This window comes from Pieris napi, chromosome 23 (genome assembly GCF_905475465.1).
Source record: "Pieris napi chromosome 23, ilPieNapi1.2, whole genome shotgun sequence".
NCBI classification, from domain to species: domain Eukaryota; kingdom Metazoa; phylum Arthropoda; class Insecta; order Lepidoptera; family Pieridae; genus Pieris; species Pieris napi.
In genome coordinates, this window is record NC_062256.1 from 156,107 (window position 1) to 179,875 (window position 23,769).

The following is a 23,769-nucleotide window of genomic DNA, read 5'->3' on the forward strand; positions in this document are numbered from 1 at the left end:
TAAAGTAAGTAAAATAAGTGCTCCCATGTTTTACAAAATTATAACAAACTCCAAAATATAAGCCATAATAAGACTAAGACAATTTTTTTATCTTTAGTATCAGGTCCAGCAAAAGATTAGAGGATAACCCAGTAATTGGTTTAGAACAACATTGAATTGAATTTTAGTGACTTCACTCAGAGCTCTTAGTCTTCTAGTGCCATTGCCTATTGTCCACATTGTGTGCCACCCTATACATTAGTGCTCGCAACTACAAGCTAATATCTATTGGCCTTCATTTAGGGCAATCACCTTCAATCAGTGTGAACCTAATATCATCCTATGTATAAAATAATAGTTCTTGTAATACCAGTACACTTGTATAGGAGTGAAAAGTACACTTACCTCACAAAGGTAAGTGTACTTTAGTGTACACTTAAGTGTACTCGGTTCTAGATATAGATAATAAAAATTAAAAGTTCCTTCCAATAATTTTTTTTATTTATCACAAGTTAATTTTTATCAGACTATTATTGTTTTTAGCATTTTGTCAGTTAATTTAAAGGATTGACAGTAGAGTAATACTAGAGATTTCTTAGAAAATTAAGTGATATATTAAACTATTTTTTATTTTTGTTTTGAGGCCGTCCTGCTCCTCCACCCCTAAGAGGAGCTGGTCTCCCTCTGTTTCCAAAGGCTCCTCGACTTCCACCTCTCCCTGACCTAAGATTTTGACCCCCTCGACCCTTAGATACTTCATTGCGACTCCTAGCCTTTACTTGGGTTTCTTCCTTCACCATATCAATAACTTCATCTGGGATCCTAAGGTACTAAAAAAGAAAGTGCAAAAGTTTTTAGAATGGTTATTAAGTAGTTATAGACTACTAGGACTATCTTTGGTAGTTAAATGTATAAATATTTTTTTTCAATACATATCTCATGTATCCTAAATAAAATGTAACCACCCTTAACTTCTAATTTTATTAGTCCAGACAATTTCATGAAAAAATAATATTCTATTAATTAAACACTGGATAAAGCATACCTTTATTGTACTCCCCCGGATATAGCACTCAGGCATTCTCCAGAACTTATCTCCATCTCGAGATGTGCAAATGACCTCTCTTAAATTGATATTCATCCAATTATCACAACTCACTAAATGACCGTTGTATGTTTCACCATTTTTTAATTCCACTAACATTGGATGGTTTTGAGCTGTACGTAATAGTGATAAGGGTAACATATTTTTGGTAACCTCAAAATTATAGAAAAAGATTAATTTCTATTGATGAATTTAAAACGCTAACACAATAAATGTTTTCTATATCAGACTAATATTTTTTCACTAATCAATCACTTTTGAGGTTAGTTTCTATATTTTCAATTCATATTTCAAGTTTCAAGTGTTTCAACTAACAAGAACGGAGAAACACAAATTTCACAACAATTATCTTTGACAGCTGACATAAGACATGGGATAAGTCTGATGTCAGCTGTCAAAAGAAAAAAAAGTTTGAAGAAAGATAATTTTGACGTGATAACGTCTTTAAAATCGTTTTAGTCGGGTGACATGTTCAGAAACTTGTGTCACACCAAAACCTCACGAGCGCGATCGCAGGTATAACGAGAGAGAGACGGACCGATCTCCCGTCTCATCTCGAGCGCTGCCAGTCATTCCGTGAATGTATGAAGAAAAATGTATATCATAGTCGAATAAGTAAACTTGTCATTTTACACCCGAAATTTATCATCAAAAGTGTGAATAAAACGATAGATGTAATTTAAAATTTGAAAAAAATTTTATCTTCATTAATTCCTTACTTCCCAAAAACTTATATCACCAATAAGACGTTATCACGTAAACATCTCGATCGTAAATCGAAACTAATCGTTATCGAAACGGTTTTCCTAGGCATTACGCTAGACGAGAAGTTACAATGGGGACCTCATATCACATCTCTTGCGGGGCGGCTGAGCTCAGCCGTTTATGCGGTTAGAAAGATAAGATATTTAACCAATGTAGAAACTGCGCGTTTGGTCTATTTTAGCTACTTTCACAGCATAATGTCTTACGGCATTTTACTGTGGGGTCGGGCTGCTGACATAGAATCCATTTTTATTTTGCAAAAGAGAGCGGTCAGAGCCATTTATAATCTACGTCGTTGCGAATCTCTCAGGGGGTCTAGCCAAGATGGCTTAACAGTAGTGTATGTAGAAAGTCGAAAACTAAATTTGTATGAAAATGACAGCTCGTGTCGACAGTCGGTAGCCTAGGCCTTAAAGGCGTGAGTCGGGATACAATAAGCGACGCCATGACAGTGCTACGAAAAGACACACATTAACGCTTACGCTATTCGGTAGCCAACGGCCAATTAATGTTTCGGCAGTGTAGAAAAAACGGCGTTTTTCCGCCATGTTTTAGCGTGATCTCAAAAGCTGCTGTTTGCAATAATTCAGTACAACTATTGCCATCTTAATTGGCTACCTTTTTAAAAATATGTCATATTTTGGACGTTTTAACGAAATGGTTTTAATTTGTTATCTGTCTTTTTTCAACGTTCTCGTGTAATTATAATAATTTAAACTATAATTAATATTTTTAAGTTAATGATTAATCAAATAAAGTGGATTTATACTTTATGAACTTTGGAAATATAAAATCTAGTGAGCAATACTAAGTAATAGTAAGCAGATATTTTCTTTAATTATTTTCTTTAAGTCAATATACTAGAGAAGTTATTATAATATTGTTAATGAATGAGAAGTTTAAATTCAAGTCCCTTGGGAGTTACTGACATTGTATGACAAATTAAGTATATATTTTTAAGTTTAGAATTAAGTAAAGAGTTTTAATATTAAAGTTACCTATTGAAAAAACCTTGGACCGATCTTACAGTTTAGTTTGTCAGTTTTCTATTTGATCAAAGTACTAACTAAAATATTTTCTTTTCAGAAAAAGAGAAGCTAATAAGACAACTAAAAATATTTAAAAAAACCACAAATGGACAAGTTTTATTAAAGTTATATCTTTTAATTAATTTAAGTGTTCTATTATGTACCTGAAAATGAATTTGATGATGGGGAATGAAGCATTTTATGAATAATGTAAAAAATAAGACAAGTGGAGTATGAAATAATGGTTGGTTAAGTAACATTACCTCATGAACAGGAAACAGTAACTGAAACTATGTTCTTCCACATTTAATCTTAATAAGTTCAGCAGTTTGAATGTTAATGTTATAACATTAACATTCAAACTATATTATTATAAACAAACTGCATTTGTAGATTTTGGGAAGAATTATATCTTTACTATAACTATTATTATTTACAATTGTTGTGTTAAGGAAACAATCACTATTTTTTTAATCAATCAGGATGTATTCATAGTAACTGTAGGTATCATAGTAATTTTATGAAATCATCACAACATCTAACGTTAGGTTTTATGAATTGAACAATTTTTTGTATATAACAGCACACAAACAAGATATTGACATTGCTGCAAATTAACACTTACATTTATTAGTTAATTATCTACATATATAAATATGAATACATCTACATTAGGTAGCATTGAATTTGGTGCACCTGTGTGTGTTCAGTGGTAATGTCTGTATTGTTTAATAAAGCCGCATTTATATTTATCTGACGTGTTGTGTTGTGATGCTCTCTGTCGTGATGGCTACTGTTCACATTGATATGACGTGTTATGATGCATTATGACGGTTTTTTGTATCAGTTCCGTCTTGACTCCCAGAGAGTTCACACATTTGCAATGTTTTTTCAAGAATCATCCGATTCAGATTCAGATTTTGAAGAAGAGTTGGAATTATTGGCGTTGGCAACGCTTCTAACTAAACAAAGAAAAAGAATTTTTTCTCCTATCTCTTCCCAAATAGCTGCTCTCATAACTTGATCTTTATATTCTTTACATTTTGGATTATAAATCACTTTAAACTGTCTTATGTATTCAATTAGTTGCTCTTCGTCCATTTCTGACGCGTAATAACACAACACTGGCGCGTGCACACTAGTCTGATGCGGTATGATGTCTCACGGCACCGCCCCCCGCACCTCACCCTTTCTGACGCGGACCGGGATCGCCTGTGACACGACACATCAGAAGCCGTCATAACACACCGCATTGAATAAATGTGAACGCTTCCATATTAAATGTATGAAACTGATACCGTTCTGATGCATCACAACACAACACGTCAGATAAATGTAAATGCGGCTTTAGTTTTTACATATGCTTATTTTTCTATGTAGACTGCATTATGTTAAGGAAGATATTTGGTGCCTTATTGTAATAAAAAATAACCAGAACTGAAACATTTTTATTTTGCTACCCGTTTGTTTAATATTCCTAACTATTAGTAGGTACGGGTCATTCATCTTTTATCACTGCCTTTCAATAAATTTAAGAAATGTATTAAAGAAAAGCTGTGTAAAAAGGCTTACTATAAAGTCAACGATTATCTAGTTGATAAAAGGGCCTGGGACTAGTGCTAGACAGGCTACTTCTAATTAATTTGCGATATTTGTTTTAAATAAGTGTTGTTTGATGATTTGCTGTTTTAAAAGAAAACCGAGTGTTTTTTTACGCCGGCTTTTTCTCTCGGCCTACACCCTCTGTCTTCTTTGCCGATGAGTAGGGATGCCTTCAAATTTAATGACGTGGAATAAGTGATACATGTATCTGATGTTCCATAATAAACATATTTTATTCATTTATTTTTTATTTTATTTTATATAATATGCATTATCTGATTATTCTTGTAAATTGATGACTTGTAAATAAAACTGACAAATACATAACATACAATGTTTATTCATTTCTTACTTAAACAGATTTTCCATTTATATATTAACTAGTAGCAAATCACTGATATAACTTATAATTTCATACCAGACTAAGTTTCTATTTTATAATTTTTATTAAACCCTTTTTTCATTTAATTGAGTACTTGCTGCTTTTCAATTCTCACTTTCTAAAATTATAAATTTATTATTTATAATAAGTCATCAAGGTTGATTGTTTACAAGCAACCTTGATGACTCTAACTTAAACTGAAATTGTTTGTTGGACATAAACAGAGATAATTCCAACTAGTAGCAAATCACTAATAAAATCTATACTTATATATAAATCTGCTTTCAAATTGACATTAAAAATATTCAAGCACAAACACCAAACCTAATTAAAGCTTAAATCAAACTCTAATTTCAGTGTTCACACTAGTCTACGTTTTTTTTCTATTGTTTTTTAATCCCTTGGACTTTATCAACTTCTAGTCAACCTTATTTTCACTCTTAATTTATCAATCCACAGTACTATTTCTATTGTTTCTTCTAAGCGGTAACAAAATATGTTGCTTTTTCATTTTGCAGATTAGTTGTGAGGTCAAATCCTAAAAATATCAAAGTATGAGTACTACTAATTATTATATATCGCGATTATGCAATTTCAAAATCTTGTATTTATTTGTAGCCTTAAATTTCTGAGAAAACATGAAACAAACCATAATTAATTTAAACATGCATTTAAAATTCATATATTCACTTTGCACCTTCCGTAAATTCCACTTAAATCGAAAATTGTTCCGACCTGGCTGACATTCTACTGTCCCTTTTGCAGCTTCCAATTATTGGAATTTGCAATTATTGCAAATTTACAATAATATTGTAGTTTTAACTTTTATTTGTTTATAAAAGTGACATTAGGAATACATTTAATCCAGAGACAATATGACGGAATAAGGTGCTACGAACAGCAGCTCGCATCTACGCTGTCGACTTTGCAGTAATGTATCGACATGCCTCTTGGCTACGAACGAAGCGTTTTCGACAGTACAATTACGCAAAAGCGGTAGTGTATGTAGAATACTTTTCGACACCAATATGGCTAGACCCCCTGGGAACTATTTAAAAAGATTAATATTATGACAGTACCTTGCCAATTCATTTATGAAAATATTATGTATGTAAGAAAGAATCTACATCTTTTTAGTAAAATAAATGAAAGACATAATTGTAGTACTAGAAATAAAGATAAAATAGCTCAACCATCTTTCAGATTAGCCAAAGTTCAAAATTCATTTATGGGGTACTGTGTGAAATGATACAATAAAATACCTTGTGACATTTTAAAACTAAATGAACGAAAATTTAAATGTTTTATTAAAAGTACACTTTGTAAACAAGCATATTACAAATTAGATGATTATATTCAAGATAAGAATGCTTGGAAACATGCTGGTCCTGCTCCATAGGACAATCCTATGATTGGCTCTATAGCCTGGACAAAATCAAATTGGTTGCTGATTTTTTGCTTTAGCATATTTTTGTTATTATTATTATTATTATTTTTTTAATTTATATAATGCTATAAATGTAATTTTTTTTTTTTGTATCTCACACACTGTTTTGTTGTGTTTTTTTTTAATATTTTTATTACTCTTTAATGTTAATATTCTACGGTTTCGATATTTGTAAATATGTGAGGAACATGTATACTAACTTTTTTAGTATAGTAGTTTATTCTAAGAGTACATTGTCTTCACATATAATTATTTAACAAATGTAACAAAATATTGTAAACCTATTTTAAAAGAGTAAGTGTGGAGTTTCTTGCCCATTCTTCTCCACACGAAACTACCTTTTGGAAGGGGCAACTAGAATCATCTTTATATTTTTTTTTTGACGTTCAAAAGTGCCATTTTAGATGGTCTAATTGAAATAAACGATTTGACTTTGACTTTGTAAACCTACTTTACAAACAACCAATATTTTATTTTTTAACTGACTTATTAACACTTCATATATGCGTTTATATTCATTTTATTAGCGTTATTAAGCACTGTTTGCAGTAGATGGCATAGTGGTAAAAAGTTAAAAAATAATTTCTAAGTGTTAACAATGTACTCTATGGTTTTTACTGTCATGGTCGATGGGGTCATTCGCTTTCCCTGGGGGTGTAGTCAAGATGCCTTAACAGTAGTGTATGTAGAAAGTAGAAAACTAAATTGGGTGAAAATTTGTCGACACGAACTGTGTATCCTTAAATATCCGTGTTTTCTTACCGTTTGTCTGTTATATTGACCATAAATGCCTTTGGAAAAAAGTTTTTGTGTATTAAGATGTGGAAATATTCGTAAGTTTACTCATAAATTAATCAGTTAATTAGATATAATATATTCAATTTATCATGCTTTGTTTTAAAAAAAAAGATGCTTTCTGTGCTTTTGTATATTTGAAGAAACATAATAAAATATAAAATATATTAATAATATTTTATTTGTTTTATTTACTCTTGTTATTATATTTTACTATAATATAATAAATTAATAATAAAATATTATGCTTAGGGTCTGTTTCACAATGTATGGATAAAGTACCAAATAGCAATGCAACACATAAATTAGACATATCATTTATTACAAACAAAAAATACACAGATAAACACACAAAATAACAACAATCAAAGAAAAAATAAATAAACAATATAATGAGAGATATTAAAAAAATATTTTTCTTTTTTTATAACCTAAATTATAACCAACTCCAAAATATAAGACAATATAATAAGACTAGGACTATTTTTTATCTTTAGTATCAGGACCAGCAAAAAGATTAGAGGATAACCCTCTTCCTATTCGGTTCGTTTCAAGTGTGTAATGCGTGTGTGCTGTGGCTGTAATTGACCCTGGCTCAGCATTTTGCTGAGGAGCAGAATGTTCCACAGCGCTGGTCATTCTGCTAGAGACCACAGCAGCTAGTTTGCGCCTCAGTCGCAAAAAAAAAGTGTTCACACTAAAATAATCAAAGTTTATCAAAATGGTAATTTGAAATTCTATACATACACGCGTTTTGGTAGTAAATCAGTTAGCACAATTATCACCAGGTATCGCTAGTGCGCTACAATGTCCTATTTGTAGTATTAGTATGTATATAGTTAACCTGGCACAGCTCACGTGATCGATATATTTGAACTAAATTTGAGACAAGACAAGATAATACTTTTCGACAGGCGTGCCTCACGCGAATGACATTAGTTTACGCTTTGTCACGTGACCATCAGTGACCAAATTCATTCATAGCGTTAGTGGATCACGCCTGTCAAACAGTGACGGTACAATATATGACATATGTTGACAAGAGCTGCTCGGTTTAATGTGATATATGTATCTTATTTCTTATGTCGTTGTCATCAAAAAATTTAATTGAGTCAGCCGTGAGCCGGCACAAAATATAATTAATGGCATATCGTAAAGTAATAAATTATATATACTTTTGTTTGTGCTACAATTAATTAAAAATTGACGGATACTGGGTAGTAAGTTGTATTAATGAGAGATTGAGTGCTGAGGTAAGCCTTTAGCCTATCTGTTTTTATAAACACGATGTACGGTGCATTACTCGTTGTTTGTTTTTGTAGCTTTTAAGTTAATGTTGGTTTCGTTTAAAAATTAAATCATGGATAGACTTACCATGTATCATTCTATATATTTCAATGCTAGTTCCACCGAAAAATAGGTTATTTAATTTTTAATTATTAATTATGTACATATCAACTTTAACCCTTTGCAACTCCACTTGTTGAAATTGAATTGAACAATAGAAAAAAAATTGTCGCTGGTAATTAAAATGTAACATCATAATTAAGAACATGTGATGTTGGAAGATTTTTTGTGTGGGCATCCTTTTTCATTTATTAGTGACAGTTTGAGCCCTTTAACTCAAATTATAGTAGACCTATGGTTATAAGTTATAGGGTTTTCTAAAACTTAAATAGCCTTTTATATGTTTAAATAATTAGATTTGTATAATTTTAGTTCAAAGTCATGCCACAAGCTCGTCGCAAAACTCCCTTCAGTGGGAAAGCAAAAAAACAGCAGATCCAGAACAAAAAGCAGAATAAAACACTGCTACTGTCATGTAAGTGATGTTAGCTTGACTATCATAATATAGTTTGTTAGAAATTAAAATTTGAAAGCTGTACTATGTCTATGAGATGCCTATTTTTGGCTGTAAAGCTAAGTCAGTAAGCCTCATGGACTTTACTTCCTGTCACAGACTATGCTGCAAAAGGTCTCAATGTAAATCTGTTTAGATTTAGAATAGAATCTATTTAATTAAGAATTTTTTGCCATTATTAGTAAAAAGGAATACATTATTTAGCAGAGTTTAATTTGTTTTTCTCAGAAAAAAATGGAAGCAGCTGGAAGAGGCCTATGTGTCACAGGACACGCTGTTTACCTAAAACTGGACATAATATGATGTAATATGTATTAGATTAAGTTTTATTATGTACCTCAAATAAGTGTTAATATATTATACTGGTTGTCAGCAATATAGGCTTAATAATAATAATAATGGATTTAAAGTGAAGTATGCTGAAGGAGACTCCTTGTAATTTTATTAATATAGGTATATGTTTTTTCCAGCGTCAGCAAACACAGAAAATTATGATGTATTGGCAGTCAACTATCAACCGAACCGAGCTCAGGGCCGCGGTGAATCTAACCGCTACGCCCTCAAGTTCTACAGGGAAAGTGATGCTGAAGTGAAAATTAAAAAGGAGGAAGCATTGTAAGATTTCATTAAAAAATTTATAATTTTTAGCCAATAGATTTTAAAAGTGTTATATATTTTCTTTGTTATATATTGTTCCAAGTGCATCTTTGTTGAATAATTGCTTTTGTATACATATTCAGTCATTACAATAACTAAAGATATAATTTTATTTTGACTGAATTAAATACATACGTCACTTTACTTATATAAATTCATTTACAAAAAAAACAGGAACCTGAGAAAATTTTGCCGTTTTCGCACTGAATTTCAGTTAATATGTAATTTATTTATAATCGTGTAAATAAGGATGCGTGAAGTTACTTCCGGCTATTTGATTATATATTTTTAATGAATTCTGTAAAAATTGTACACGTGTCCAAATAATAAGAAGCGGTTGGCAATAAAAACTAGAAGATTTTTAAATTTAATAAAGTAACTAATCTTCTTTTTACATAAAATACCACTTCCTGATATGACCGATAAAGAGGTAGAGCAGGGCCCTTGCCTACTCGTTCCCAATCCGGCTCGGGAAGGAACGACAGCAGAGCCTCGAAGAAGTAAGATGAGTAGAAATTAGCTTCTGGACAGTCAGGAGGAGGATTTTGGGTGCCAATATCGGGAGTCACCGCCCGCCCCGGGGCCCTAAATCACTCCGTGAGCGCCGTGTTGTTCCACTTCAGTTTCCTCGAAACTGCGCTTCGTGGCCTCTGGAGGACTAGAATTAAGTAGAATAAATAAACTAGAATCTCTTCGTGCGAAGAGGACCGACGCCGGCGCTATGTTTCCTTTTGGCGCAGGCCTCGTTATGTGTTAGGTAGCAATTATTTCGATGGTAGGCCTAAATCCACTTACACAACCCGCCCTGATTGCTCATGAGGAAGATTCCATTTTATGGAAAGAAATTGCTCGCCCACCCCGTTCTGGCCACGTGGTAGCGTACACGCAAGAAGTCGGGATCCGTCGTTTACATTTGTCAGCTCGAAGTCCTTACCTCGATCCAATTGAGCATTTTTTCAGTCTTGCGCGCGCATTGATACGAAACGTACGTGCGATTTGTTGCGGGAGCGCATTCCCTGCAAGATGGCGTCCTTAATTAAGTGCAATAATTGCAATATTGTAATCGATGAGCTTCTGTCATATATACAGAATAAAATATCGATATCGGATGAGGTGACATTAGTAAAAATATGTGCATCGACATTCACAAAGGAACAAATTCAAAAATCGCATTCGTTATTGTTTGAATCGGTACCGGCCGAAGTGAGAAAAACGGGAAGAAGAGGAAAAGGAAAGGAAAAAGATCGTTTGTTATACGATATGCTCAGTTTTATTAAAATTACTGACCCTGATGTTTTGCCTATTTTTGTGGCCCGCGACCTGGATAAACTACCGCCATTAACTTTCGACCACCTGGATGTCTCAAAGCTATTGAAAGATTTGTCCAGGGTACAGGCTGATATCGCATTGATCAAGTCATCGTATGTCACGACTGAGCAGTTTGAAAACTTAAGAACATTGTGCAGTAATAAACAAAATACTACGGTACCCTCACCCTGTACTTATAATAATAATGTTAATACGAAGAGGGGTGCATTCGGTAACAATAGGAATGCGCATAATGATGATGATTATTCTAGTCCGGGTAATAACTCTGCTAGAAATTTATCGCCTCAAGTGAATCTATCGCCTCGAGTGAATGAAACCGATTTGGCGCAAAGTAGTGATGACTCACTAAGTGCAGACCGTCAACAAACTATTAACGACAATGAAAATAAGAAGACTTACTCCGCTATCGCTAATTCCATCAACTCGGAATGGAAAGTTGTACAAAGAAGGAGAAAACCTAATAGAAATCGAATGGAGGGAAAGACGCTTACGCTGGCAGTGAATTCGGAGGAATTGTTTAGAGCTGCAGAAAGAAAAACACCTCTATTCATAACGAATGTCCACAAAAGTACAAATGTGTCGGACATAATAAATTATATTAAGGAAAAAATTGGAGACACTGTCAGCTTAGAAAAGATCTCCATAAAGCGCACTTGCGACTACAATGCTTTTAAATTATTTGTCTCACAGAAAAAACTTTCAGTTTATTTGGATCATGGAATGTGGCCAGAAGGCATCATTTTCCGTCGCTTTATTCACTTCAAAAAAAAGCGTAAGTTTGAAATGTCTATGAAGGAAGGCAGCACGATTTCCATACGTTAATATTATGAACCTGGAACCAACGTATAAATTTGCTTCTTTCAATTGTAAGAACGTAAAACGGTCCATCGATGACTTACGTAATATGTGTAAAGTTGTCGATATTATAGCATTGCAAGAAACATGGTTATTCTCGGAGGAGATGCCACTTCTTAGTACCATAAGTCAAGAATTCAGTGGCACGGGGGTATCGTCAATGGATGCGGAGGCTGGCTTACTAAGAGGTCGGCCATACGGAGGTGTTGCTCTGCTCTGGAGAAAGAGCATCTTTCAAAATGTCTCAGTGAAAGCGCGGGAAACTTCGTTCATGGTAGACGTATTTTTCACGGTGTTGAATATTTAATTTAATTTTACTAGTTAAAACGCAGAGGATAAGCTGGTAGTTTTAATTTTTGTATTATATGTAATCTTTATATCATATTTGTGTATAGTGTCATCGTGTAGTCGGTAAGTTTTTGTAATTTCTGTAAATATTGTATGAACAAGCCCCCCGATCTAGGTCGGGGGGATGATGGCCTTGTTGGCTTGAATCTCCCTGTGGGATCAAATGTATCTGTTGGTTCACAAGATGAATTTGACAAAATGGATACCGATTGTTCGGTATCATCTCAAACAGGTGAAGGAAGTCGTAAACGAACACGTTATTTGCGCCTTTGTCGGCAATGTACGAAAATTAAGAAAAAGAAAGGTAGTGGTTCTAGCGGTGATTACTGTCAGTGCGAAAGCTTATGCAATGTAGAAGATGAGTCAATTTTAATTAAAAAGGTTACTTCAAAACCTATATCTCAATCCACGTCATCTCCACACTTGCAAAATAATAATAATTCACATTCAAATATCTCTCAAGACTCTAACGCGGGAAATTTAAACAACACCACAACTTCAGTAACCAATACGGACCCCCGTTCGATTGGCCGTACTGAATATGTTTCTACCGATGTTTCCCCTTATTTTATACATGTTCAACGTATTCAAAGTTCACCTGACGACGGGACCATTCTCCATCCAATAACATTTGGCAATTTTTTAAAGCAGAACAAATTTAATAATATTATTCCCGGAAGTGTAAAGCGTATAGGAAGAAACAGGTGCGTAGTTGGCTTTTCCGATTATAAAGACGCCAATAATTTTCTTAACTGCAATCTTTTGGAAACGAAAAAGTTAAAAGCCTTCATTCCCACTTTCAGCGTAACAAGAATGGGTCTAGTTCGCGGGGTCCCTGTAGATTGGAGTGTAGAGGAAGTTCAACAAAATGTATCCGTACCTATAGGCTGCGGCAAAATACTTAAAATAAGACGTTTGAATCGCAAGGTAAAAATTAATGACTCGGTTTCTTGGAAACCCTCTGAATCAGTTGTATTAACATTTGATGGGCAAGTTTTACCAAAAAGGATTTTCATGTGCTATAATGCTCTTCCAGTAGAAATATATATTTATCCTACCATACAATGCTATAAATGCTGCCGTTATGGTCATACCAAAGTTCAATGTCGTTCTAAGACTCCAATATGTTATAACTGTGGAGGTCAACATGCAGGTGTATCATGTGACAGGTCAGATAAAGATCCTCTGTACTGTGTAATGTGTGAAGTCGAAGGGTCCCATTCAGCGATAGATAAGTCATGTCCAGAATTTGTGAGACAGACAGAAATCAAAGTTAAAATGGCTCAGAGCTGCATGTCTTATGCCGAAGCCAGTAAATATTTTTCTTCTGTTAAGCCTTCATACGCAGATGCATTAAGTTCAACAATTCCGGAAGTACCAAAACCCGTATATTCTTCCGCAGCGAAGTCTGTATCTCGTAATAATTCTACTAATGCCTCAAATAAAAAGACAATATTCTTAAAACCTCGCTCTCCTCGTAAACCACAACATGGTTATGATCGTGTTGCTCATTATAATGTTTTAAAAGATTTCCAAGTTCCAGAGCCTAAAAATGGCAGTGCTCTGGTTGGACACAAAAATAAAGAAGAAGAAAAATCTGATGTATTAGAAATGATACTAGCATTATTAACTAGTTTAATAAACTCAAACTTATTGAAACCGTCCCACGTTGCCTCTATTAATGAAAAAATTAAATCAGTTAATGTTATTAAAAATAATGGATTCCAAGATAATTCAATGGAATTGCAGGAGTGTTGTTCCAAAGAAACATGATTTGATATATTTGATAAATAAACATTCTCCCGTTGTTGTTGCGTTATCTGAAACGTGGTTGAAGCCAGGGTACCTATTAAGGATCCCAGGATATACCTGCTTGCGTGATGATAGATTTGATGGCCATGGTGGCGTAGCGTTACTTGTCAGGAACTCAATTAATTTTTCTGAAATAGCATTTTCTTCATTAATCTCTAATGATGCCATTAATATTGTCGGCATAAAAATTGATAATATTTCTATAGTTTCCATTTACCTAGCTCGTTCCTCTTTTGTTATTCTCAATAGCGTTAATAATTTACTTTCTTCACTTAGTCGTCCATTCCTTCTATTGGGTGACTTTAACTCTCATCACCAAATGTTTGGTTGTGGCACTACTGACTCCAATGGTGTACGTTTAGTTGAAATATTAGATTTACATAATTTGTGTTTACTTAATACTGGCTCACCAACCAGACGTACAAAGCCTAATGAAAAGCTTAGCGCGATTGACTTATCAATTTGTACTCCAGATCTTGCTTCTTCTCGTTCTTGGTACACTTCATCATCTACTTTTGGCAGTGATCATTTCCCGATTATCATATCCTCACCTATTAGACGCTCTCCTTATCAAAAACGACAACCTCGTGTGAAATATAAATTAAATAATGCTGATTGGCTTGCATTTAAAATCCTTGTCGAATCTAAAATAAATGATTTGCCTGAATTAGTTAGCGGTGGTGAGACCAATTCCTCTAAAGCTTTGGCTACATGTTTAATAGAATCTGCCGATCAGATTTTTTCTGTCAAACGAAATCCGTCTAATAAGATTCCTTTTCCTCCATGGTGGGATAGAGAATGTATGGTTGCTGTAAACAGAAGAAAGGAAGCTGAGAGAGTCTATGCTGAGGACATGTCCAATGAAAATTTAGATATTCTCAATGAAGTTATTAGTACCACACGTAAATTCCTCAGAGATAAAAAGCAGGCAGGCTGGAAAAATTTTTGTACTTCTTTATCTCCTTCTACGTGCCCTTCAGAAGTTTGGACAAGTATTAAACGTTTTCGATCTGCTTTCAAAGAATCTTTATCATCGTCTTCACTTCCCCCTTTTTTAACAAATGCCTTTTTAGACAGATTAGCTCCTCCATCAGCTGCTGAATCGATCTACTTTCCTTTGGAATCGTCTTTGATAGATGACACTTCCTCTTTAAACTCTCCTTTTTCATTACATGAATTGAAAGGTGTGCTTTCACATGTTAAAGATTCATCTCCTGGTCAGGATGGTATTATGTACTCATTTTTATCTCATCTTGGTGATACTGCCTTAATGTATTTTTTAAATTTAATAAACTCCGTCATGGTCACAGGTAATATTCCTGAAACATGGAAGTCTCAAGAAGTTATAGCGATTAAAAAACCTAACAAACCTACCAATGATGTTGCCTCATATAGGCCTATTGCGTTGTCCTCCGTTTTAACTAAAATTGCTGAACATCTTGTGAAGAATCGTTTGGAATGGTTTATAGAAAACAATAATTTAATAGCCAATAGTCAATACGGTTTTCGGAAGTCAAAATCTACAATAGACAATTTAGCTATATTGACCACAGATATTCGCATAGCTTTTTCGCGTGATGAAGATATTGTTGCTGCCTTTTTGGACATCTCTGCCGCCTATGATAATGTGAACATTTCTATTCTACAACGCAAATTATTAGAGCTACAGGTTCCTACGTTATTAATACGTTTTATCATCAATTTACTATCATGCAGATACATATCATTAATCGTTCAGAAAGATGGTAATATTACCGAGTTAAAGCGTACAGTTTTTAAAGGCCTTCCCCAAGGTTCGGTACTAAGCCCACTTTTATATAATATTTACACGTATGATTTAGAATTATCTATAAATTCCCATATAAATGTGCTACAATATGCAGATGATCTTCTTTTTTATTCCGTTGATAAATCTGTGGTTAAGGCTTGCAATTCCATGTCTAGTTCACTTAATTGTCTTAATATCTGGTTAGTTAAAAATGACCTAGATCTATCAGTTTCCAAAAGTTCTATAGTCGTATTTTCCAAAAAACGCACAACTCCTATAATAAATGTGACCTTCAATGGTCAATCTTTGCCACTCCAAACAAAAATTAAATTTTTAGGAGTTATATTGGATTCAAAATTGTCTGGACTTGCCCATTATGAACATGTTGTTATGAAATGTGCACAGCTGCTTAACATCATGAAATGCCTTTCAGGTGTATGGTGGGGTGCTCATCCGTTTTCTATGAAACTTGTGTATAACGCTCTTATAAGATCTGTTTTAGATTATGGCACATTTCTCTTAGATGGAGGAAGTGTCTTGGGAAGTCAAAAACTTGATGTCATTCAGTCAAAAGCTTTGAGAATTGTGACAGGAGTAATGAAATCAAGCCCATCCAATGCTTTACAAGTAGAATGCTGCGATCCTCCTTTAAAATTAAGAAGGCAATTTTTAAGTGATCGATTCTTGTTCAAATCTATGCAGTTTTCTAACCACCCTCTACATGGAAGGCTGCATGAATTGAACAATATTATTTATACATCCCGTTACTGGCGTCACAAATCATTACCATGTCTAATAATAAGCTTTCGTAAATTTTTAACATTACACAGCCGCATTCATCGATCTCCATCATTACCCATATTTATGACACAATTCAATTCTTTAATTCTTGATCCGGATATAAGATATAATATAGGCGTCCGTAAGCAAGATATTCTGGAAACAAATATTCATTTCATGAGTAGCGTTGAGGAACAAAATTGGGAAGGTTGGGATTATATTTTTACAGATGCCTCTAAAATCTCTGTTGATGATTGTGTTGGAGTTGGTCTAATTCATTGGCAACATAAAATAATTCAAAAGATTAAACTTCCTCCTGAATCCTCGGTTTTTACTGGAGAGTGTTTTGCTCTTTTAAAAGCTTTAGAACTAGTTATTTTATTAAAATCTAAAAGTACAATCATATTTTCAGACTCAAAAAGTGCACTACAATCTCTTGAAAAATTTCCTTTCCAAATGAAACTTTGTTATCCTATTATTTGCGAAATACGTGATAAGCTTTTAATATGTTCTCAAAGAAATTACACCGTTATCTTTGCATGGATTCCAAGTCACAGTGGAATTAAAGGAAACGAGAAAGCCGATGAGCTTGCTAAAGAAGCTATAAAGGATGGAGACATAGTCCCATACATTAATTATTGTCATGATTTAGCTGCTCTTCCGAAAACCCATCTTTGGGAGTCATGGAATGATGTTTGGTTGAGAAGCAGCAAGTTCAAAGGCAAACATTATGCTGAAATTCAACCCAGGATCCCCAGTAGACCATGGTTCTTTGAGGTTAAAAGTTCTAAAACTGTCACTTCTATCATTTCCAGAATGCGTTTAGGACATGTTTGTACACCTCATCATTTAGCAAGGCTTCGTATTATTGATAGTAATATTTGTGAGTGTGGAGAAGATATTGGTGACCTTGACCATATTTTCTTTTCTTGTTCCCAATATGACCGTACCTCCTTTCTGAATTCTTTACAATCACTTCATGTTCCGTTTCCGACTAAAATCTCCTGCCTTTTGCTTTATCCTTTATTGTATTATAATGTATTATCTTCTTTCATAATCTATAATAATATTAAGATGTAATATGTTTATGTACATATTTTATTTTTAACCAGCTTATCCCTTTATTTCCTTTTGATGTCTTTGTTTATTTTTTTTCGCGTGTAGTTTCCCAACCTTTTACTTGAAACTGGCATAAAGTTGAAGCTGTTGCCATAATATTAAAAAAAAAAAAAATGTCTCAGTGATTGAGTGTCATAACCCGCGTGTGTGTGCGATTAAGGTGATCTCAAATGATAAGCCATTCCTAGTGCTAAGTGTGTATATGCCCACGGACGAGGCGGTGAATGTAGCCGAGTTTACGGATGTCCTTGGCTCGGTAAGTGCTGTAATAGACAGTTGTGCGATAGAGGATACATACATTTTAGGGGACTTTAATGCTCATCCATATGAACGTTTTTATCTTGATATGGAAAATTTTGTAAGAGAGCAGGAATGGTGTTGCATTGACATTGAATGCTTGGGTGTCACTTCTGATACGTACACATTTGTAAGTGATGCTAACGGGTCACGGCGGTGGCTTGATCATTGTTTAGTAACTAAAGCCGCGGCGAAGACTATTCAAAATGTGTATGTCATGTATGATGTTTTTTGGTCAGATCACATGCCGCTGGTTATTGAGTGTAATTTGGATATGGTTGTTAGAAAACGAATACATTTAAATAACTATAATAATGCAGTGGTTTGGGGGGAAAGAACACATGAACAAATATTAATGTATCAGAGAGAATGTCATGACAGGTTGAGACAAATTGACTTTCCTCCTGAATTTCGTTATTGTAGTGATAAGCTATGTAGTAATCTTAGTCATAGAAAAGTAATTAATAAGCTATATGACAATATTATTCTGGCCCTTTCGGCATCTTCTGTTAAAACTTGTAAGTCAGTACAAAAAAAGAAAAAACCGATTGTAGGTTGGAATAAGCATGTACAAGGGCATCACAGAGAGGCCAGGCAAAAATTTGGCCTATGGTTAGAGCACGGTAAGCCTTTACAAGGAAAGTTATATGAAGAAATGATTTTGAGTCGTAAAATTTTTAAGTCACGCTTGAGATGGTGCCAAAATAACGAAGACCAAATAAAAATGGATATTTTGGCTGCTCATCACGCTAAGAATGATTTTCTGTCTTTTTGGAAATGTACTAATAGATTAAAAGATAAGTCGGGCCTCCCTGTGAGTGTCAACGGAGTGTGTGAGCCCAAGGAAATTGGTGATCTATTTGCTAATTACTTTACAGTTAAATCGCCGATTGGGCCCTCACAGTCGAGGCTAGATGCTGTGACCCAGTGTAAAGGTGGCATAAGTTTGAAACCTTCTATTAAAGAAATAGATAGCACTATAAAGTCTATGGTTAGAGGTAAGTCACCGGGGCACGACGGTCTCAGCATCGAGCATCTAAAGTTTGCAGGCCCACACTTGCCTCGTGTTCTATTTCTTCTATTTAATGCTTGCATAGCGCATAGTTACATGCCTAGAGATATGATAAGTAGTATTGTAGTTCCAATAGTTAAAAATAGGACAGGCGATCTCGCCGATATTCATAACTACAGGCCTATATCTCTGGCAACCATTATATCAAAAGTGTTTGATGGTGTGCTTAACACTCAATTAAGTAAATATATAAAGCCACACGATAACCAATTTGGTTTTAAATCTGGGCTGTCCACAGATGGTGCTATTTTGAGTCTTAAGCATACTATTAACTATTATGTTAAACGTAAGACGCCTGTCTTCGCATGTTTTTTGGATTTGTCCAGGGCATTTGACCTTGTTTCCTATGATCTGCTTTGGAAAAAACTTGAAAAAATCCATTTACCACAGGATACCATAAATATTCTTAAATATTGGTACAAAAGTCAGGTCAATAGTGTGCGTTGGGAGGGTGTCCTGTCAGATCCGTATAGGATGGAGTGTGGGTTGAGGCAAGGTGGGTTGACTTCTCCCATACTTTTTAACTTGTATGTAAATGAGCTGATAGAGGAGTTAACCGGCACCAGAATTGGCTGTAACGTAGATGGCGTTAACCTTAACAATTTAAGCTATGCTGATGACATGGTGCTGCTTAGCGCTTCTGTCTGCGGGTTAAGAAAATTATTAGCTATTTGTGAAAAATATGCTGCATCCCATGGTCTTATCTATAATGCCAAGAAAAGCCAAGTGATGGTGTTTGAGTCAGGGAGGAGGAGACTACAAAATGTGCCGACGGTTACTATTAACAACTGTGTTTTACAGCGAGTTAGTAAGTTTAAATACCTTGGGCACGTCCTACTCCCCGACCTCAAAGATAATGGCGATATAGAGAGAGAACGAAGAGCGTTGTCGGTGAGAGCAAATATGCTGGCTCGTAGGTTTGTACGTTGTTCTCATGACGTAAAAGTCACATTATTCAGAGCATATTGCACTAACTTCTACACGTGCAGCTTATGGGCCAGTTTTACTCGACAAACATACAACTCGCTTCGGGTGCAGTATAATAACGCATTTAGGATGTTGCTGGGGCTGCCTCGCTTCTGCAGTGCATCAAGAATGTTTGCAGAGGCGCGGGTGGATTGCTTTTTCGCCACTATGCGAAAGCGGTGCGCTTCTTTGGTGCGCCGGGTGCGGGGCAGCTCCAGCAACATCTTACGGATGATAGTCGAAAGAATGGAGTGCCCCTATTTACGACACTGCTCCGACATCTCCGCAGGGCTTTGTACGTGATAGTTTTTATTTAACTACTTTTTCCTTATTTTTACTAATTCTCTAACATAGATCTTAAGAAACTATTGTTACTAACTCACTAATCAATCAATGGACTGTATTTGTCTGATTAATAAAAAATTATTATTATTATTATTATTATTTTTGGGACGTTCTAAAGAGACGATGAACATTAGTGAGGAACAAAACATCAGGGAGCGTAAAAGAGTAATCGCAGAAGAATGGGACGCGTTCCTCAAAATGTTATAGCAAACCAGATTCAAGCTGTGGTTTTGCCACGAGGAAGTCGCACTCCTTACTAGTCTTTTGCATTTGTAACTTTATTTCATTTAAAAAAGTAAAAAATCTTGTCTTTATGGCCGACCATTTGCCGCGTACGTAGCCGGGTACGTCGGTTTTAAATAATTCATCAAAAGTAATCAAAATTTTTTAGAATTCAATAAATACACAGACCACGTCGTACACTTAAATTTAATCTAATTAACTGACAATTAATATAACACTTCTCCTCGCAGGAAAGAGATCATTCCCGTGAGCCTCAAACAGATGGAGATAGATCCGACCGATTTCTTCCCTTCGGAGCTCTCGTTTCCCAAACGACCGCCGTGGGACTTCGACATGACTCCCGCCCATCTCGACGCCCAGGAGCAGAGGTACTTCAGAGTAAGTCGCGATCGCCGTTTTCGTGATAATCCCGAAAACTTGAATAAAATATTTATAATATAATATTCCAGGAATACGTAAGCGGCATCCAGTCGTCTCCCCTCTGGAAGGAAATGTCTTACTTCGAGCTGAACCTGGAGACTTGGCGGCAGCTGTGGCGCGTCTTGGAGATGTGCGACGTTCTCTTGCTCATCGTCGACGTCAGATTTGCGGTTGGTTAATAATTGTTAAGAGAACATTGGACGCTCCCACCGCCCGAAGGCCGAAGGCGGAAGAAAGCGTTTGCCCTTTCTTCTATATTCTTAAGTAAAAATCTTTCAGGGCATGATGTTTCCGCCGTCTCTATACGAATTCATAGTGAAGGAAGAGAAGAAGGATATGATCCTGGTCCTGAACAAAATAGATTTGGTGCCTCCGGTGGTGGTGGCCGCCTGGAAGCGTTTCCTCACCGCCGCTTATCCCGGATTACGAGTCGTCTATTTCACTTCGTGTCCCGGGTACAACCTCGTCGGAGCCAGCGCGGATAAAGCAGGTGCGGAGGGAAGGAAAATAGTAGTCGGAACTTTCTTTCATTCTAATTGCTTTGCTTCATTTTACTAACTAAAGAATACGGTAACTCAAATACGACTCCCGGACTTCGGCAGGTCTCCTGGTGCGCAGACGCAAAGGGCGGCAACGCATGTGCGCAGAGGGCGCCACGCAGATTTTGGAGGCTTGCAAGGATATCGTCCAGGGAGCGGTGGATCTCTCCTCTTGGGAAAAGAAGATAAAGGAAGAGACCGATTTAGAGTTCGAAGAGGACGAGACCGAAGTCGGTGAGATAATTTTTTCCGTGTAAATAGCGACCGTTTCCAATCGTGGCGAGGGCGCGGAGTGAACGACTAATGGTCCGCAGGCGAGAGCATCGTGCAGAAGGCGGACGCGTCGTTCTTCCGGCACGAGAGGTTCAAGGGCGGGGTGCTGACGCTGGGCTGCGTGGGCCAGCCCAACGTGGGCAAGTCCTCCCTCATGAACGCCATCATGGGCAAGAAGGTCGTCAGCGTGTCGCGCACTCCGGGTCACACCAAACACTTCCAGACCATCTTCCTCACGCCGCAGGTGACTCTCTTTTCGATGGTTGTACTCGTTTCTTCTTATTACAGAATAAATCGACAACTCACATTCGCAGATCCGTCTGTGCGACTGTCCCGGCCTAGTGTTCCCGTCGAAGGTTCCCCGGTCCATACAAATCCTGATGGGCTCGTATCCCATCGCCCAGCTGCGGGAGCCTTACACCACTATCAGGTGACCGGCGGAGTCTCATCCGCGTCTGAAATAAAAGTACGGCTATCGTGATAGACCCGGTCGCTTCCAGATACCTCGCCGAGCGGCTGGATCTGCCTCGTCTGCTGCGCATCGAGCACCCGGAGAACGACGACTCCTGGTCCCCGAGAGACGTCTGCGACGGATGGGCCAAGAAGAGAGGCTACCTCACCGCCAAGGCTGCCAGGTCTGGCTCCCCGCTTCCTCTCGATTTAGGATGCTGTAATTATGACTCTTTTACGAATAACAATTCGTCCTCAGACTGGACACGTACCGAGCGGCCAACGCCCTCCTCCGAATGGCCTTGGACGGGAAGATATGTCTCTGGCTGCCGCCTCCCGGCTTCACCGACGATAGAGGTAGCGTTGTGTATATTATATATATATTATATATGTATATGTAAAGAAATAATTATGTTTCTTAAATTAGATTATTCATTATCTATTTTGTTTTTACAAATTTTTGTTTGTTAGTCTGTGGAAAAGACTAGTTTTGTTTGTCTATGCATGTGTCATTTTTTATTTGAATACGAAGTGTTTCTTATGAGTACATTTTTAACTGATTGTAAAAGAAATAGGATAAAAGTGATTTGCAACTGAAATAGCAAACTCTAAATGTTGTTTTGAAAGTGATTGTGCTTTTTCAGAAAAGTTAGAGAGCTGCGAAGAAATGAAATACATAAAGTGGGTCCAAGCGTTGAGCGGCGACGTTGTCGCGGAGTCCTTGTCGGACAGCGAAACGGAGAAGCAGAGCGAGAGCGGCGGCGAGGAGGAGAGCGAGAGTGAGTCGGGGGAGGAGACCACGAGTATCGCCAATAAGTTCGCGGCTCTGGCCAACGAGTGATTTCAATTACGAAAACGATTTTTAAAGTCGGTAAAGTAAAAATGAGCTCCTCAATTGAAATTGTAATTGTGATATTGTTTCACCGACATTAAATGTGAAGTGAGTTTGTATGTTTTATATTAATTACGATGCGATGATATTGAATAAACCTTTTATACTATTTGTAATATTATAAACACGAATTATTTTAAGTCAGTAACTGAAGTGATTTGTTTTGAAATGTCATACATTTGAAGCTACTTTTTAAAATTGTTTAAGACTGCTTTCTTTGCTTACTGTATCCTTTCGCCACTTACACGTAAAATATTTCACAATTTTTATATTAAATGCAGCTAATTATTGAAATTTCTTGTTTTATTTAATCCTAAAAGCTTAGTGTGAGCTTATGTCGAGGCTCGTAGCCTTAACAACCTTTTAACTTCACTTACGTTCATAGTAATGAGAACGTGGTCCCAATTGTATACGTCTTTGTTTGTTAGCGAAGTCTTAACAATAATCTGATATAACAAAAAGTTTGGCCTTAAAGTTATGTCAACAATGTAGCTGGACTTTAGTTTTTCACCCCGATTCCTTTAGCCTCAGTACAAATGAAGTTGTCTTCACCATATAATAGTAGCTGGCCTGTCAGTACAGTGTAATGTGTATATTTGGAATTGCCAGGAACATCCGACGCTATATTACTCTTGATATT

The 23,769-nt window shown here is 36.0% G+C and overlaps 2 protein-coding genes across 3 annotated transcripts; one reads left to right on the plus strand and one right to left on the minus strand.

Annotated features, from left to right (window-relative positions):
- Positions 1–509: 509 nt before the first annotated feature.
- LOC125061224 (U6 snRNA-associated Sm-like protein LSm4) lies at positions 510–1,421 on the minus strand. Its single transcript, XM_047666534.1, has 2 exons — positions 1,025–1,421; positions 510–809 (listed from the first exon to the last, which is right to left on the minus strand). The coding sequence occupies exons 1-2, from the start codon at positions 1,223–1,225 to the stop codon at positions 600–602; spliced, it is 411 nt and encodes a 136-aa protein (XP_047522490.1). The 5' UTR covers positions 1,226–1,421; the 3' UTR covers positions 510–599.
- Positions 1,422–8,192: 6,771 nt separating this feature from the next.
- Positions 8,193–23,423, plus strand: LOC125061182 (guanine nucleotide-binding protein-like 1). 2 transcript variants are annotated; one of them, XM_047666423.1, is made up of 12 exons: positions 8,193–8,356; positions 8,823–8,925; positions 9,435–9,579; positions 20,786–20,933; positions 21,005–21,145; positions 21,255–21,465; positions 21,578–21,748; positions 21,829–22,031; positions 22,102–22,217; positions 22,288–22,422; positions 22,497–22,594; positions 22,882–23,423. In XM_047666423.1, exons 2-12 carry the CDS (start codon positions 8,832–8,834, stop codon positions 23,076–23,078), a joined length of 1,659 nt encoding a protein of 552 aa, XP_047522379.1. In that variant the 5' UTR covers positions 8,193–8,356; positions 8,823–8,831; the 3' UTR covers positions 23,079–23,423. The 2 variants fall into 2 exon arrangements, with proteins under 2 accessions (XP_047522379.1, XP_047522380.1); XM_047666424.1 differs by lacking the exon at positions 8,193–8,356 and adding an exon at positions 8,395–8,523.
- The last annotated feature ends 346 nt before the right edge of the window (positions 23,424–23,769 follow it).